The sequence below is a fragment of the Nyctereutes procyonoides genome, unplaced genomic scaffold, assembly GCF_905146905.1.
Source record: "Nyctereutes procyonoides isolate TBG_1078 unplaced genomic scaffold, NYPRO_anot_genome, whole genome shotgun sequence".
Taxonomy (NCBI): Eukaryota; Metazoa; Chordata; class Mammalia; order Carnivora; family Canidae; genus Nyctereutes; species Nyctereutes procyonoides.
In genome coordinates, this window is record NW_026575034.1 from 3,591,400 (window position 1) to 3,606,206 (window position 14,807).

General features: G+C 46.6%; 1 protein-coding gene across 3 annotated transcripts in view; it reads right to left on the minus strand.

Moving 5' to 3' along the window:
- Positions 1-14,807, minus strand: part of ANO3 (anoctamin 3) — a 372,459-nt gene that overhangs the window by 226,763 nt on the left and 130,889 nt on the right. For 2 of the 3 annotated variants that reach the window (XM_055317542.1, XM_055317541.1), the window contains exon 1: positions 13,637-13,701. The exons of the other annotated variant lie outside the window; for it this stretch is intronic. In XM_055317542.1, coding sequence (XP_055173517.1) covers positions 13,637-13,682 — 46 coding nt within the window. In that variant the 5' untranslated portion in view covers positions 13,683-13,701. Of the gene's footprint in view, positions 1-13,636; positions 13,702-14,807 lie in introns of those variants that run through there. 3 annotated transcript variants of the gene reach the window in all.

Genomic DNA, 14,807 nt, shown 5'->3' on the forward strand with positions numbered 1-14,807 from the left:
AAAGGAGAATCGTAAGCAGCTTCCAGAATACAATGAGGGGGGGACCTGACAATTTTTTAAAAAAGGGAGGATAAATTGAGTTTTTACAATCAATTGTGATGGTTAAATAAAGAGGCAAGAATGAAAGAATCCAAAATAATTAAAGCATTGCTACAATAAATTCCCTGGGCTGAAAAACGATGCATTCTGCAGTTCAAAGTTATAATATTTAGGGACTACTATTCCTGTCCTAATTATTCTAGAGTCAAAAAGTTTTCATTCACATATGTATCATGAGAATGTATCCCATCAAATAAATCTGTATCTTCTAAAAAAAAGAAAAAAGAAATTGCAAGTTGTACTTGTTCCAATTGGGAAAAATAATAATAATAATAAAAAATAAAATATATAAAAACTATATATATATATCTCCAAAATGTGAAACTTGTAAAAAAAACACTGAACATGGACATACCTACATATACAATTAAGCCTACGTAATGATAAACTAGAAAAGTGGTAAATAAGCCTAAGTTGCGATAAACTAGAAAATCAGAATCTAATTATTTTAAAATTTGTAGAATGTTTGAACAGGCACAGTTTTTGAAGGTGATAATGTTTTTCCACATTTTCTACAATGATCATGGTATTTGAATATCAGAAAACAATTTTTAATTTAGGCGATGAGCAAAGACACCGCGCAGATCCACTTCCCGGTAAGCAGCCTACTCAGACCTGGTGAGTGGCTGGGGTTGGTGACGGCGCCTCGACCAGCAGGCCACAGGTCTGCACTCCTGCAAAAGATCCCCGGACTTCCAAGGTACGATGCAAGCAGTATCTGGATTATTTCATAACTCCGTCATAACATGAAATCCCAAACTTATTTGTTTTGCTCTGATTCCTCTTTTCTCCCCCCACTGTCTTTACTTCTTTTCTCTAACAAGTACTATCGAAAAGCAGAAAAATGTGCCACCCTGCCCTTGAGAGACTGATGAGGGAAGACCAAACCCAGCAAGAGAGTATAAAAGAAGTGACCCTGACGTGTTCTCACCATGGGTCTAGGTAGAGGTGAATTCCAGATTCAATAACAAGTGTGACAAAAGAGTTTCATGCCCACCTGAACTCTGTCCTGAGAAGGCCACGTAAAGAAGTATTTTGAAGTCGGGATTTGACTTGCCCGAAAGAGGGGGAATGATCATTTATTTGCCTTCTCTGCTCTACAGCGTCGATACCGCCTTTGTGCACTGACAGTGCAAGAATCTGAAGGTTCTGTACGCGGCTACCATCTTATACTACCTCCTTACAAACATCAGATACTGGAAAGTTTTATTTGAAAACACTTCCAAAACACTAACACAGGCAGTGCGTTTGGATTTTCAACGCTGGATCAGCTCCCTGGAGTCTATCCCAAGGACAAGGCTGACGACAGCTGTTCTTAAGGCTCTCTTGCTTCCTCTCGAAATTTTAAGGGATTCCTTGACCACAAGAACACTTTTATGATTAAAGCAGGTGTCCCAACTGATGACAGCCAGTTATTTCTTAAATATAAATGGCTAAGAGATGCTCACAGCGTTTCAACATAGAGGTATCAATGGAAAGGAACATAAACTTTAGCAAAGCTTCCTCAGCAGATGTCAAATCTTACTGAATGGTGTATTTTCAATGTTGAGCAAGGTGCCTGGAACACAGTAGATGTTCAGTAAAGTATTTGCCAAAACACACAATTGTGAGGCCTGGGATAAGCTGCATCATGTATCGTGATTCCTGGTCCCCCGTCATTTCCCATTCCAGCGAAAACTTCGAACTCAGTATTCACATCCAGGCGAAGTAACAATAAATGTTAAACCTGGATTTGAGAGGGCAGAGTAGAGGGTGGAGGACACAATAAGGGAATGGGTACTCAAGGAGAAGGCGGTCTAGCATAGTAGGAGAACGGAAGAGAGTCTGAGATGGTAAGAAAACCTTCATAGTTCGTCACCATCCCTGGAAAAAGTGAGATATAAGCTGTTAACAGAAATTCTGGAAGATTCTTGGCTGATATCTCTGTTGTATCACATAACTGAATTTCACAAGAGGCCACAGTCCTTCGACTGTGCGTGACGTACAAAGATCATACCCTGAAATGTTTACCATGACTGTTTTCAACATGCTATTTTTCCTAATCCAGTTTTTTTCGGGGTAACTAATGGCAGAAAGAAGCCAGTCTCCCTAAACCTCATGTACCTCTCGGTACACCAGCAAGCCTATGGGATTGATCTCGTGTTTGCCACACATCAGCTCTGTGGCCATGGGCAACTTCCTTAACGTCTCAGTCTTACGCTTTTCCTTTAAAGTGTTAATGAAGAATTACGTGAAGGCCCATAATTATGGCTAGCACCCCGACGCACACACAGGCTCTGGTCTGTACTGTTAGCCGCTCTTTTCAGCCACCTTGGTAAGACTTCTTCAGAGAACAAGACCATATTTGCTGGTTCCAATGCCAGCTCTGTTAAACACCTGTCTTACATTTACTAAATGCTCATCTTATATTACTAAGCAAACCATTTCTCATGCCAGGCCTCAATTTCCCTATTGTAAGGTGGAGTGGCTAGTACCTTCTTCGATGGATTTTTGGAAGAATTAGATGAGTTAATGCATGTCAAGCGCACAGTAACAAGCTCACTTACAGACCCTCCATGCTTTAGGGCCGCTATTTTCAATGGTGTTCAGTGAACACATGATAACATCTTTCCATTCACTGAGGAGTTAAACAGATTTAAATCTGACAAAATATTCTTGGCAGAAATAAAATTCAGACACACTAAGCCTTATATGTGTTGAGCATCCTTCACATCAAGGATTTCTAACTAGGCTGAAGGAAGGAATATCAGGTGATTCCGAAGAAGCCTTGATTGCCACATTTCTAGTTGGTTATGAAAGGCTATTTTTCAAGACTAGGTCTGAAGCAGTGAAAGGTTCAGATTTTTCCCATCCCTTTTTTACTTTCTGGTAACAGATCGTGCCATTCCTAAAGACAATGCAGTACTCAAGCACCACACAGGGCTCAGGCTATATGAAGGAAATTATGAGAATTAGGTTTTGGAATTATATTTAGATAGAAATATTCTCATGTACACACATTCCCTGTTCAGTTATATAGTGTCTTTAGACCACATAAAGTTCTGCAAAACATTATTTTATGGACTATGTACTAAAGTAACTGCGTACCTGTGATTTAAATTCTAGAGTACTGTTGTCTAAATGGGTAGAAGTGCCTCTGAGTGGGTGATTTCTTCACATCTGGTAAGAGTCATGACTAACTGCAAGCTGTTCCATGGGGCACATACCACCAACTCACTTGTCTTGGAGCAATGTGTGAGAAATAGAAAAACATCATTCAAAATACGAGTGCTCCAACAGACGCGTTATACCAAAGATAGTATTCTAAAAGACAGTATTTTCCTCAATAAGGAAATTTGAATTTACTCTCTTACCCTCGATTTTCTATACCTATTGTCAGCAGGTATATCTGAAACCTGCTGCTTTCTTATGATAACAGGCCATGATTAACAGGCCATTATATATATATATGTATATATATATATATATATATATATATATATATATATATATATCTTTTTTGGCCATGATCTATTTTATAACATATAAAATGAGGTGAAGGGAAAGATGCAATTTGATCCCTGTCGAAATAAAATTCTTTCTCGGTTGTCATATTCCATACTTTCATTTCATGAATATCTATAATTTTGCAAGCAAAATATCAAACCATCAAAAATTGCTAATGCTGTATCAGAAGGAAATGCGAATTCAGAGATTAACAATTATGTGAATTATTTTTTGATGACTGTATTCTGAATTTTATACCCTTGTTATGTCGAAATTTATAGATGTAACATGATTCAAAAGAAGTCAAAGTGCTGAACTATAAAGAAAAGATATTAAGCTTGACTTTTGCCGACCTATGTTTAGTAGGAACATTTATACTATAAGCATAAATTGTATTGGGATGTCTTAGAACGTCTTAAGATCTGAAAAAGTAGCAAAAAAAAAAAGAGAGGCAAATTGGCATATGTCTTATTTTTTTTTTTTTTTTTTTAGTATACACCATAGCAAGTAACCCCCTAAACAACCCTACCAATCCAACTTTATATAGGAGAAAATGGGAAATTTAGAGAAGTAAAAATTGTGGCAAAAATCATACATAACAAACCATAAGAAGTATCATTTTTTAAAGGTTTATTTATTTATTTATTTTACAGAGAAAGAGAGAGTGAGCGTGTGAGCAGGGGGAGGGGCAGAGAGAAAGGGAGAGACATTTTCAAGCAGACTCCTTGCTGGGTGCAGAGCCCCGCGTGGGCCGGATCCCAGGACCCTGAGATCACAACCTGAGCCCAAATCAAGAATTGGACACTCAACCAACTGAGCCACCCAGGAGCCCCAAGAAGCATCATTTGAATCCAAGCTGCTTGACATCACCACTCAAGGTCTTGACCATTTACCTCTCTCTGAGGCCGTCCTGTGTTGCGACGAGCGGTTGGTAGTCAAGGGCATCTTAGGGAGACTCTAAGTGTACCACCGGCGGCAAGTGCGCCCCTGTGTCTGTTAGGACCCGCCAGTTCACAGCTAAAATGTGTTTTGATGTCTTTTGAATAGGTCTGAGTTGAGCTTAAAGTTAGTGAATCAGACTCACTTTATCTAAAAGGAAAGAGAAGTTGGATCTTTGCAGTCAGCTAACCTTGGGGAGAATTATTTGAAAAATGGTTTGGGAAGCGTTGGCACAAGCAAGTGGATAGTGCAGATCGTGTAGATAAAGAGCAAAAACGCTGTGCTGAGTAACGGACAACCCTTAATTTCACTGATTTGAGGTTAGGGTGTTAGGTTAGCGACTGGCGTTTTATAAAAACATTAGTCACCAAGTCCCGAGCCCACGATACAAGCAGTTCCTGTAGGAGGAACTAACCCCGCAGACTTGCTGATCCTCGTGGCATTCCTACCCGCCAGAGGGCCACCTTAGCTCGACCTCTCCTACTTGTGCGACCTTGAGCACCTGCTTTTCTGTCCTTCAGTTTCCTCGTCTGTGCAATTACAGTAACAGAGATTGGTCCTTAGGAAGATTAAGTGGGTTACTATGAGCAAAATACTCTAGTGTCTGGCAAAGAATAGGCATTTAATCACAGCACTTGTTATTCTGAGTTCATAAGTAAGGAGATTGAAGCCCATTAAAATCCGCTTGTCCCGATCACTCTACCAACAGTCTTAAGATTCAAACACCTTTCTGTGATTTCATATTATGCTTATTTCACAGAGTGCTTTTTTCTTTTTTTTTCGTTTTCTTTTTTTTATTTTTTTAGAGTGCTTTTTTTCATTGACTTTAAATTATGACGGTGAATCATTAAAAATAGATAAATAAAATAACACAAGCCTACTACACACCTTCCCTAGGCGGAAATCAAGAACTATAAACTCTTACCATGCATTGTACCTTAAAGACACCACTGTGAGATAATTCATCACGGGAGGGTGCTCACTAAAGCCCCCTCGTTTTTCAAAAAGTTATACAGTTACAAAAATAGGAACTAAAACACCTACAGCAAATATAAAGAATTGACAGCATTTGAGGCATTTATTAGGGTCAAGATTGAACAGCCAAAGGCAAAGTCTGAGCGCTCAGCTCTACAAGTCTTACAACTTATTTACCGAAGTGTCCAGTAAATGAGACAAGACGGTAACTCCTATTTAGGAACTTCATCCGACCTTAAAAAGGAAGGATTAGGGGATTATAGTTAATATTAGAAACACACTAAAGTTCCATTTTCATAGGACTAAATGCATGTGTTTGGCTAAGTTTATCTAGGCTGTACCTACTTCGCCTCTACTAATAGTAGAGGACACTTATTTACAACCTGCTGCAGTCCACACGCGGAAATTCATTATCTCAGTGCATACACAGTTATTTTATTTTATAAAACTGTTTCTCAAAATGGGTTCCGTGGTTAGAGCCCTGGAGGCTGCATGTTTGCTAAGAACACAGATTCCTAGTCTCCTCCTCTGGAGGGAGATGAAATCATAAATCTGGAGCGACTGAAGAATTTGCATTTAACAAAAACTCTGGGTGATTCTTTAGATCTTGAAAATGTAGCTCTTATAATTGAGGAAATGAGCTAAGGCAGATAAGACATACTGGTCAAGGTACCAGTGAGTGATGGAAACTGGGTTTAAGCTGGACCTTGTGCTTATATCGGCAAAGCCCGACCCCTCTCCCCCTGCCTAAACTGTTCCTAGTGCACCAAAGCCAAACATAAAATCTATACCATTTTAGGAGTCATTTTGACAGATGTCTTTGGGACGGCCTATGAACTTTCTAGAAATGCAATGATACAAGTATGCCAAGACTAATACAGTGCATTTGCAAAATGGTTTCATGTCCCTCCAATTCTACGCACAGGGAAGTCCTCTCCTCTGAGGCCCACTGCATCTCAGTTCTAGTGAGGGGGTGAATGCGGGGACTCCTATTTGGGGGAACCTGGATCCTGCAGCTGCTGCTGGTTTCTCACATGCCTGCTGGGTTGAAACCAACCAGCATTTAAAGTAATTGCTGCTAAAAATAAATAAATAAATAAATAAATAAATAAATAAATAAATAAAGCAATTGCTGCTTTGCGATGCAGTTCAGCAGGGACGGCAGCGACTCGAAGGGACAGCCAGGTTGGTTGTCCTCACTAAAATACGATCTCACGCTTCTGTAACTTCTGATGACCTGTAGAGTCCAAAGGCATCATGGAGATTATTCCGTCTAAATTTTTAACTTTACAAAGGCCACAGAAGGGACAGTGAGCTACCCACGATGTAGCTCAGAAATCCTGGAAATCTGCCTTGAATTCTGATGGTTTTGCAGAGACAGAGCAAGAGGACCAGATGTAGACAACTGTGGCGGAAATCAAATGGGGGTGCGATGCCTTCCAGATGCTTCAGGGTTTGTTTTTGTTTTTTTGTTTTTTGTTTTTTTTCTCCAAAGAACTCACAGCAAGTAGGTTTCCTTACGGCATGTACACAGTCAGGAGGTGGACCTCGGAATCAGGGAGGGTTGTGTTCACGGCTCAGATCGACTGCTCATCAAGAGTTAATGCGTAGAGCACCTAACCCTCAATTCCCTCGCCCTGAAAATAGGAAAAATGATGTATCTCACTACTAACGGGTTACTGAGTATCAAACAATGCACTGGACTTGTAAGCTTTTGGGACAGTGGGCAGGGGTAGTATCCACACTGTGCTTGCTGCGGCTGCTGCTGCTGTGTTTGGTGGTGGTGTGATTATTATCCTCCACTGCAATCCTGAGAGGTGGGCATTACCCTGGGGGGTAGGTCTGGAAAAGCACCTGCAGCTCAGAAAAAGCTCAGTTCCCAAGTTCAGAGATAGGGACAGAATTTCGATCACAGGGAATTTGAGACCTTGGTTCTTTTCACCAAGGTACAACTATTTTACATTTATCTATACATTTCACATTAGTATTTTCTAAATATCTGCACAGTTCTAAAATATAAAATATTAAAAGGTTGAGCTTTCTTTTTTTTTTTAAGGCATAGGTTTCTTGTGAGAAGTTGATTTATACCATCATCAATCACCAGTATTTTTTTTTCTTTCTTTCTTTTTTTTTTTTTTTTTGCAGTGACATCCATGGCAGAGTCTAATGCTAAATCCTAGATTCAAAGGAAGACCTCAGCTCCTGAGAACCCTCAAGAAGTGTGATGTTTTGGATAAATGAACTTCTCGATAGCTTTGAAACACTCATAATTACCTCAGATGGAATTTCTTATTTATCACTTCTCTTCATTCCTAAGTAGAGGGTATGTATTTATCACAAACTCTATACTGCTTTTGCTCAAAGTCATCATTTTAAACCCCAATATTCTTACTTTGAGACGACAGTAATTCTTCTGAGCCATTTAAGGTGTATGTAGGATTTTATAAAAAATGGTCTTAGACACCCGTGTTTTCTATTTGGGTTGAAAAATGTCTATATTCTCTTCACGGTTTGGCTCTCCCTCATTGGGAGATTATCACTGGGAGGCCTGAGTTGTATTTATGTAGGAAATCTACTGAGGAAGTAAAGAAAGAGAAGGGTAGGAATTAAGGGACAGAGTAGACGTCCTGAGGGGTTCTCAATTAGATGAGATGCCCAGTCCTTTGTGCTGATCAGGATGCTATTCAGTACGAGCCTGAGAGAAGTATAGTTTTTGGCCCCGAAATATCTCCCCCCCCCAACTTTTTTCTTCTATGTTGCAGGAACTTTACGAATTATGAATTATTATCATGAATTATTATTATTATTATTCATAATTTTAGAAGGAGGCAATCAATGCCTTCTCTTTAGTCATAAATAAAAGAACCACCTGTCAAAATACCAGGGCAAGTCAGTACACATGTGTGAATGCATTTCTTTCACTGTATAAATGGCTTCAGAATTTGTTTTGTTTTTAACAGGGGAAGAGACTAGGAAAGTTCTAGATCCTTAAGACATGAGTGAGAGGAGAATGAGGCTTAAACAGTGGACATCGGAGATTCTGAAACTGTTTCCCCCAACAATGTCCCTTCAGGGTATTGTGAACCAGGAACTGGACACAAAGCAGGATGGTTGCTAAGAGGCTTTAGAGGTGGGCACCTGTCACAGCAAGCAATTTATTTTGAAAAAAAGGAGAATATAAGTGCTTTGTGGTCTACAAATTCCCACGTACGTGTAAAGATCATTATTATTATTAAACCACTTTCTGAGTAGGAAGTGTTTGATTCCCTGGAACTATTAAAAACACTCTTTTCATGTTTAACCAAATGTCCCTTCGAATAATGATGAATCACTTAACAGCTTCAGCTAATCCCATTAAACCCAAGCCTTTTAGGACAGGCTGTGTTTGAAGTGACCTATGGTTTCCCTGAAAGTCTCGCTGGCTCTATTGGTAAATAACAGCCACCAGAAGCCAGAACTCACATTGTCCTTTTCTCGCCCACTTTTGAATGACACATGAAATCCATCCTAAATCAAATGAACAGAGCAAGCCAGGCTGGGAAGCACAGTTGGACTTTCACCAGATATCACTGCCGATTTGCCGGCTAATGTGTTCCTCCAATATGTGCTAAGGCAAAGGCAAACACACACTCCCCGTTCTCTGTGAGCCTAAGACACGCCGGTGTACCCGTGAGACTTCAGAAATAAAATGCGGAATGCTCTTTCCCCCCACCCCAGGATTCTCACATTTTACTTCCTAATTTATTAAGCTTCCTAACAAAACAACATAAAATGTAATCAAAGTGGAATAAAAAGTTAAAAATATCTTAAAAAATAAAAGTATATGTAGACCTCTTCAGAAAACAAAACTTACAGGGGGGCACTGTCAGTAAATGAAAATGTCAACACCTTCCTGGAAAAATGCAGAGTTTCCTACAATTTGCATAAAGGTGGTGTTGAGGGGATCCCTGGGGGGCTCAGCGATTTGGCGCCTGCCTTTGGCCCAGGGCGTGATCCTGGAGACCCGGGATCGAATCCCACATCGGGCTCCCGGTGCATGGAGCCTGCTTCTCCCTCTGCCTGTGTCTCTGCCTCTCTCTCTCTGGGTCTCTCATGAATAAATGTATGAAATACTAAAAAAAAAAAAAAAAAAAAAAAAAAAAAGTGGTGTTGAGCAAACCTCTCAGCCTTCCTACTATCCTACTATCCAAAGTCCTCTGAAGAAGGTTTTTGCAGTAATAGGTTCAAGAATGCAAGTGTCCTTGATAATGCCATCGCTAAGCACCCTGCCCGGCATACAGCGGAGAGTGAAGAGGTCCGATTTATTTGCAGTGAGATTTTGAAATTATGAAATGAATATCTAAACTTACTCTATGGGAAGTTTTGAGAGGCTTTCCTGAGAAATGGGCATAGCAGTTCGGGTAGTTTGTGACTGCAGCCCAAGACGACTGTACGGGATCTTCTAGAAGGCCTGGAGTCTTGTTTTCCTTAAAAATACCCCAAAACAACAAAAGTGAGACAAAGTAAAATAAAGGGCAACAACTTATAAGGGAGTCGCTGAGGATGTTGTTCTACTCCTAAGTAGTCCACAAAGAGGCGGATGCGCCTGGGAAGAAGAGTAACTATCATTATTATTATTAATTATTCACTATATTTATGAGCCCCAATCTGCGTGCCAGACAAACTGCTGAACACATTAGGACTTTGCCAGGTGATATCTTCATTTCACAGAGGTAGTAGCTGAAGCTTAGAGATCTTAAAGAACAAAACTTGTAAGTAGTACATGAAGAGCTCACATCCAGGGCTGAAAACGAAGATCCTACATTAAACTAATGGAGAAATTCGGCTTTACAGACAGTATTTCATTTTTACAGATAACGATTCTGGCATCTATAGTGACTTCTTGAAAAATGCTGAGTAATATCAGGGAGGGGATTTGGCTCAGGCACTGATTACTTCACAGTTTTCATGGAAGGAAAAGTCCCCACGCCTGCTGAGAGTAAGAGTGTGTGTCTCTTTTTCAAGTGATGGTGAATATTTCTAAAGTCTTACAATAAGGGTGTTTTCTGCATATCTCCTGATCTTTCTAGGTATTATAAAGCTGAAATCAAAGGCAAAAGCAAACATTAATCTCCCTTGATTAAAACAAAGGGTCATCCCTAGAAACTGGTTTACTCAGCGAAATTATTTCTTAAAAGTGAACTAAAAAAAAAAAAAAAAGTGTACTAAAAGCTGGGCTTTCCTCTTTGGCCCAGGAAGCAATTATCTCTGCTTTCACACAGCCACCTGCCCCTCCCCAAAGAACAGAGAAGGGGAAATCAAAAAGGCAGGAGGCGTCAGGAGTTCAATGTTTCAGCAAAGTAAAGGCCAAAGAAGTTAAACACTTTGGTTGAGGTTTTTAGACTAGTTAGGAAGGTGAGCTTAGAAAGTAGAAGAACTCCAGAGTTCCAGCATGTTCTCCATTCTAATGGGAGGTTGGTGGGTCAATGTCATGGCGAAAAGCACCCCTAATAGCTTTCTGCCCCATGCCTCCTGGGTCAGAAAGCATCTCAAGTATTATTTTGCTGCTGCTTTGAAAAATTAAAGTAGCTAATCCTCCGCCTGGTATGTCTTTCTGAAATGCCCGTTCAGGGTTAAGAAGCAACCAAGCAGAGCCACTGTACTGGTGCTTCCTTTCCTGTCCCTCCTCGTCTCCACCTTTATCCTCCTGCTACAGTTGCCTTCTGTGCCAAAGAGTAAAAGACTTGAAAATAAATGGCGCATAATGCATCATAAAGGAAACTGAGTGTTTTTGGGTAATAATGAAGAACTAAGATCTGTATGATTTTTTTTTATGACTCACTCTGAGCAATAACAGGTGGTCCTTCCATTGGCAGTTGCTTCCTTTTAAAAACAAAGTATGAAAAAAATAACAAAATAAAAAATAAAAACAAAGTATGTACCCATACATAAGTCCTGTGGGGACCATTTCAAGGTTCTAGGTTCCAGAAATGAGTCGCCCGCAGCCACGCATCAGAGGAGAATCTTAACTGCACGACGCTGGGGCAAAGTTCCTATCATCTTTATCTTCATTCTGAAAATGTTCGTGTGTTTAAAAATAATGATTAAAGAGAACGCGACTCCTTGAAACAATTTAGTTGTCTTTGGAAACTTAGATTCCAGATGGAATCGCACACTCGGGGAAAATTAGGGTCTCACCTCATTCCCAATTTCGACATATTTTTTTTTTTTTAAAAAGAATCTACAGATTCTTGGACTGTAAACAGAGTATAAAATCCTGGAATCTGAAGCTCCTTCAGGCCCATATTCTTCCTAATGCAGCAATCCCTACTACACTATCCCTGCTACGTCCATCCAGTTTTGGCTTTAAAAAGTCAAAGATCTGCATGGAAACAAGTGTTGACGTAGATGGACAAAGATGGATAAATAGAGGACAGATGCCCCGGGAGGAGGTAGGGATATTTAACAAGTGTTCAGTTCACTCTGGATGCGCCAACCTGTCACCCCAGAATCCACATCTTGGGCGCCTTGGGGCGTCCTCAGCACTACCTGCGGCCTAAGTGCCATCGCCGGTGTAGACTCCATAGGATGGTCCTTGTGTCATTAATAAATGTCTTTGGACAAACTCCAGAAAACTGGGAGTGCGCCTGGACATCCACGTGCTCCCGGAGAGATGCTTCCCAAAGGGGATCACGGCCGAGCCAAGCGGGGAGGACGGCTCGGGGGGCCTCTTGGTTTGAGGCTGAGCAGAGCAGAGAGACCCGCCACTGTGCTGGGAGGCGGGGGGGGGGGGGGGGGGGGGGCGGAGCCCGGGGGTGCCGCTCGCGCAGGACCAGGGCGCGGCAGCCGGCTTCCCCCGAAAGTTTCGCCCCCCCCCCACAGGCCGGCTGGAGCTGCCCCAAATCCGAGCACCTGAGGCCTGTGCCAACCAACCTCCAGCGGGCGCGGGCTCCCGGGGGCTTCGTCCGCAGCCCAGGCGCAGCCCCCGCCGCACCCCGCGGCCCCAGCGCTCCCCCTGCGCCCCTGCCCAGCGCAGCTCCTGCCCTGCTCCCCGCGCCCCTGCCCCGCGCAGCTCCTGCCCCGCTCCCCGGGCCCCTGCCCCGCGCCCCTCCTGCTGGGCTCCCCCCCCCCCGCGCCCAGCGCCACAGCCGCGCCCCCCTTGCCCCAGCGCTCCCCCCTGCACCGCGCCCCGCCCCGCTTCCCGCTCCCCCTGCCCCGCGCCCCCCATTCCCCGCTCCCCGAGCCCCTGTCACCGCCTCGCCCCCCTTGCCCCTTGCCCTGCTCCCCCCTACCAGCTCCCCCCTGCCCGCTCCCCCCTGCCCCGTGCCCCCTGCCCCGCTCCCCTGCCCGCTCCTCTCTTCCCGCTCCCCTGCCCCGCGCCCCCATTCCCCGCTCCCCGCCCCTGTCACCGCCTCGCCCCCTTGCCCTTGCCCTGCTCCCCCCTACCAGCTCCCCCTGCCCGCTCCCCCCTGCCCGTGCCCCCTGCCCCGCTCCCCTGCCCCGCTCCTCTCTTCCCGCTCCCCTGCCCCGCGCCCCCATTCCCCGCTCCCCGCCCCTGTCACCGCCTCGCCCCCCTTGCCCCTTGCCCTGCTCCCCCCTACCAGCTCCCCCTGCCCGCTCCCCCCCCTGCCCGTGCCCCTGCCCCGCTCCCTGCCCCGCTCCTCTCTCCCGCGCCCCGCCGCCCCGCCACTCCAGGACTCCCCGCCCCGCTCCCCCCTGCCCCGCGCCCCGCCGTCCCGGACTCTCCGCTCCCCTGCCCCGCTCCCCCCTGCCCTGCGCCCCGTGCCCCGTGCCCCCTGCCCCGCTCCCCCTGCTCTGCGCCCCGTGCCCCGTGCCCCTGCCCCGCCGCCCGGACCCCCGCGCCCCGCCGCCGGAGCTGGTTCGCCGCAGCGCCGGGAGGCGGCGGGAGCAGCGGGGTCCCGGGGAGCAGCCCCCCAGGCCGGGGCCGCGCGGACGCCGGGACAGGACTCCCGTGGGCGCGGGGTGGGCGCAGCAGCACTTGCGGAGACGGACGCGCAGACGGACGCACGGACAGAGACAGACGCGGCGGGGCGCATCGTCCACCGACTTGGCGGAGTCCCGCGCCCCCGCCGCCAGGCGGCTGCTCCCCCCCGGCCGGGACCCGCGCGGGGCCCGCGCCGCCAACGCCGCCACCGACCTTTCTGCGGCTTGAAGGACTGGATGGAGCCCGAGTGGTGCACCATGTCCCTCCGCGCGTCCCCGCCGCCGCCGCCGCCGCCGCCGCCGCCGCCGCGCCTCCGAGCCTCCCGCCGCCGCCGCCGCCGCCGCCGCCGCCGCCGCACCTGCCGCCCGCGCCGCGCGCCCCCGTCGTCATGGCAACGCCGGGGCCGCCCGCGCGCCCCCCCTGGCGGCGGCTGGGGGAACCGACCTCGCGGCGGCCGCGGGTGGGGGGGGGGGCAGGTCTGTAGCAGCAGCTGCAGGGTGGGGGGGAGAGGGGCGCGGGGCGGGGAGGGGGAGCGGGGGAGCGGACACTCGGGACCTCGGCCGCCCACGCCCAGAGCCCCGCCGGCGACACCGGGCCGCCGGTCGTCCGCAGCGGCAGGTGCCCCGGCAGGTGCTCACCACGGGGCGCATCGACCCCCCCCCCAACATCGTGAAAGAACCCGAGGCCCCGAGCGCAAAGAACTCTCAAGACCATCAGAGCCAACACCTGCCTGGGCGGACAAAGCCACCTGGTCCCCGAGAGGTGTCGTGACCCGGGCAGGGCCAAATCGCCAGGCCCAGCCACGAGCTGGAGCCAGTTCCGCCAGCCTGGGGTGCATCCCCCCCCCGCCCTCCTCTCCCCGCCGCTGCTCCGACCCCTTAGTTCACCCCGTGCACAGCGCGGGGCTCTGCCCCCCCCTGCCCTGGGAGGTGTGGGTGAGCCGCCCCATCAATACAAGAGTCCCCGCCAGAGCGCATGACAGACGGAAAGCTGCAGCGACCTCAACATCTGCAGGACCCCAGGCCGCTGGAGCCCCTACCGTGTTGTCCCCTCCACCCCCTGCGGCGCACGACTCAAGGGTGGGGAGGGTGGGGGCAGCTCGGGGCAGGAAGCGGGTCCTGCAGCGTGACTGCACAACAGCCGCTCTGCAAGGGAAAGCTTCAGGCTACACCACCTGTTCATGCTTCCCTAGGTGGGCTGGGCTCAGCCTGGCGGTGCTGACTGGACCCCTCTTGGGTTTGCAGCGGCTGGGCCTGCAGAAGAGAACAGCCGGACTCACCCTCAGGGGGAGGCATCACAAAGACTGTGCAGTCCTGGTAATGAAGGATGATGTTTGGGTTTTTTTGTTTTGTTTTTTTTGTTGTTTTTTTGTTTTGTTTTGTTT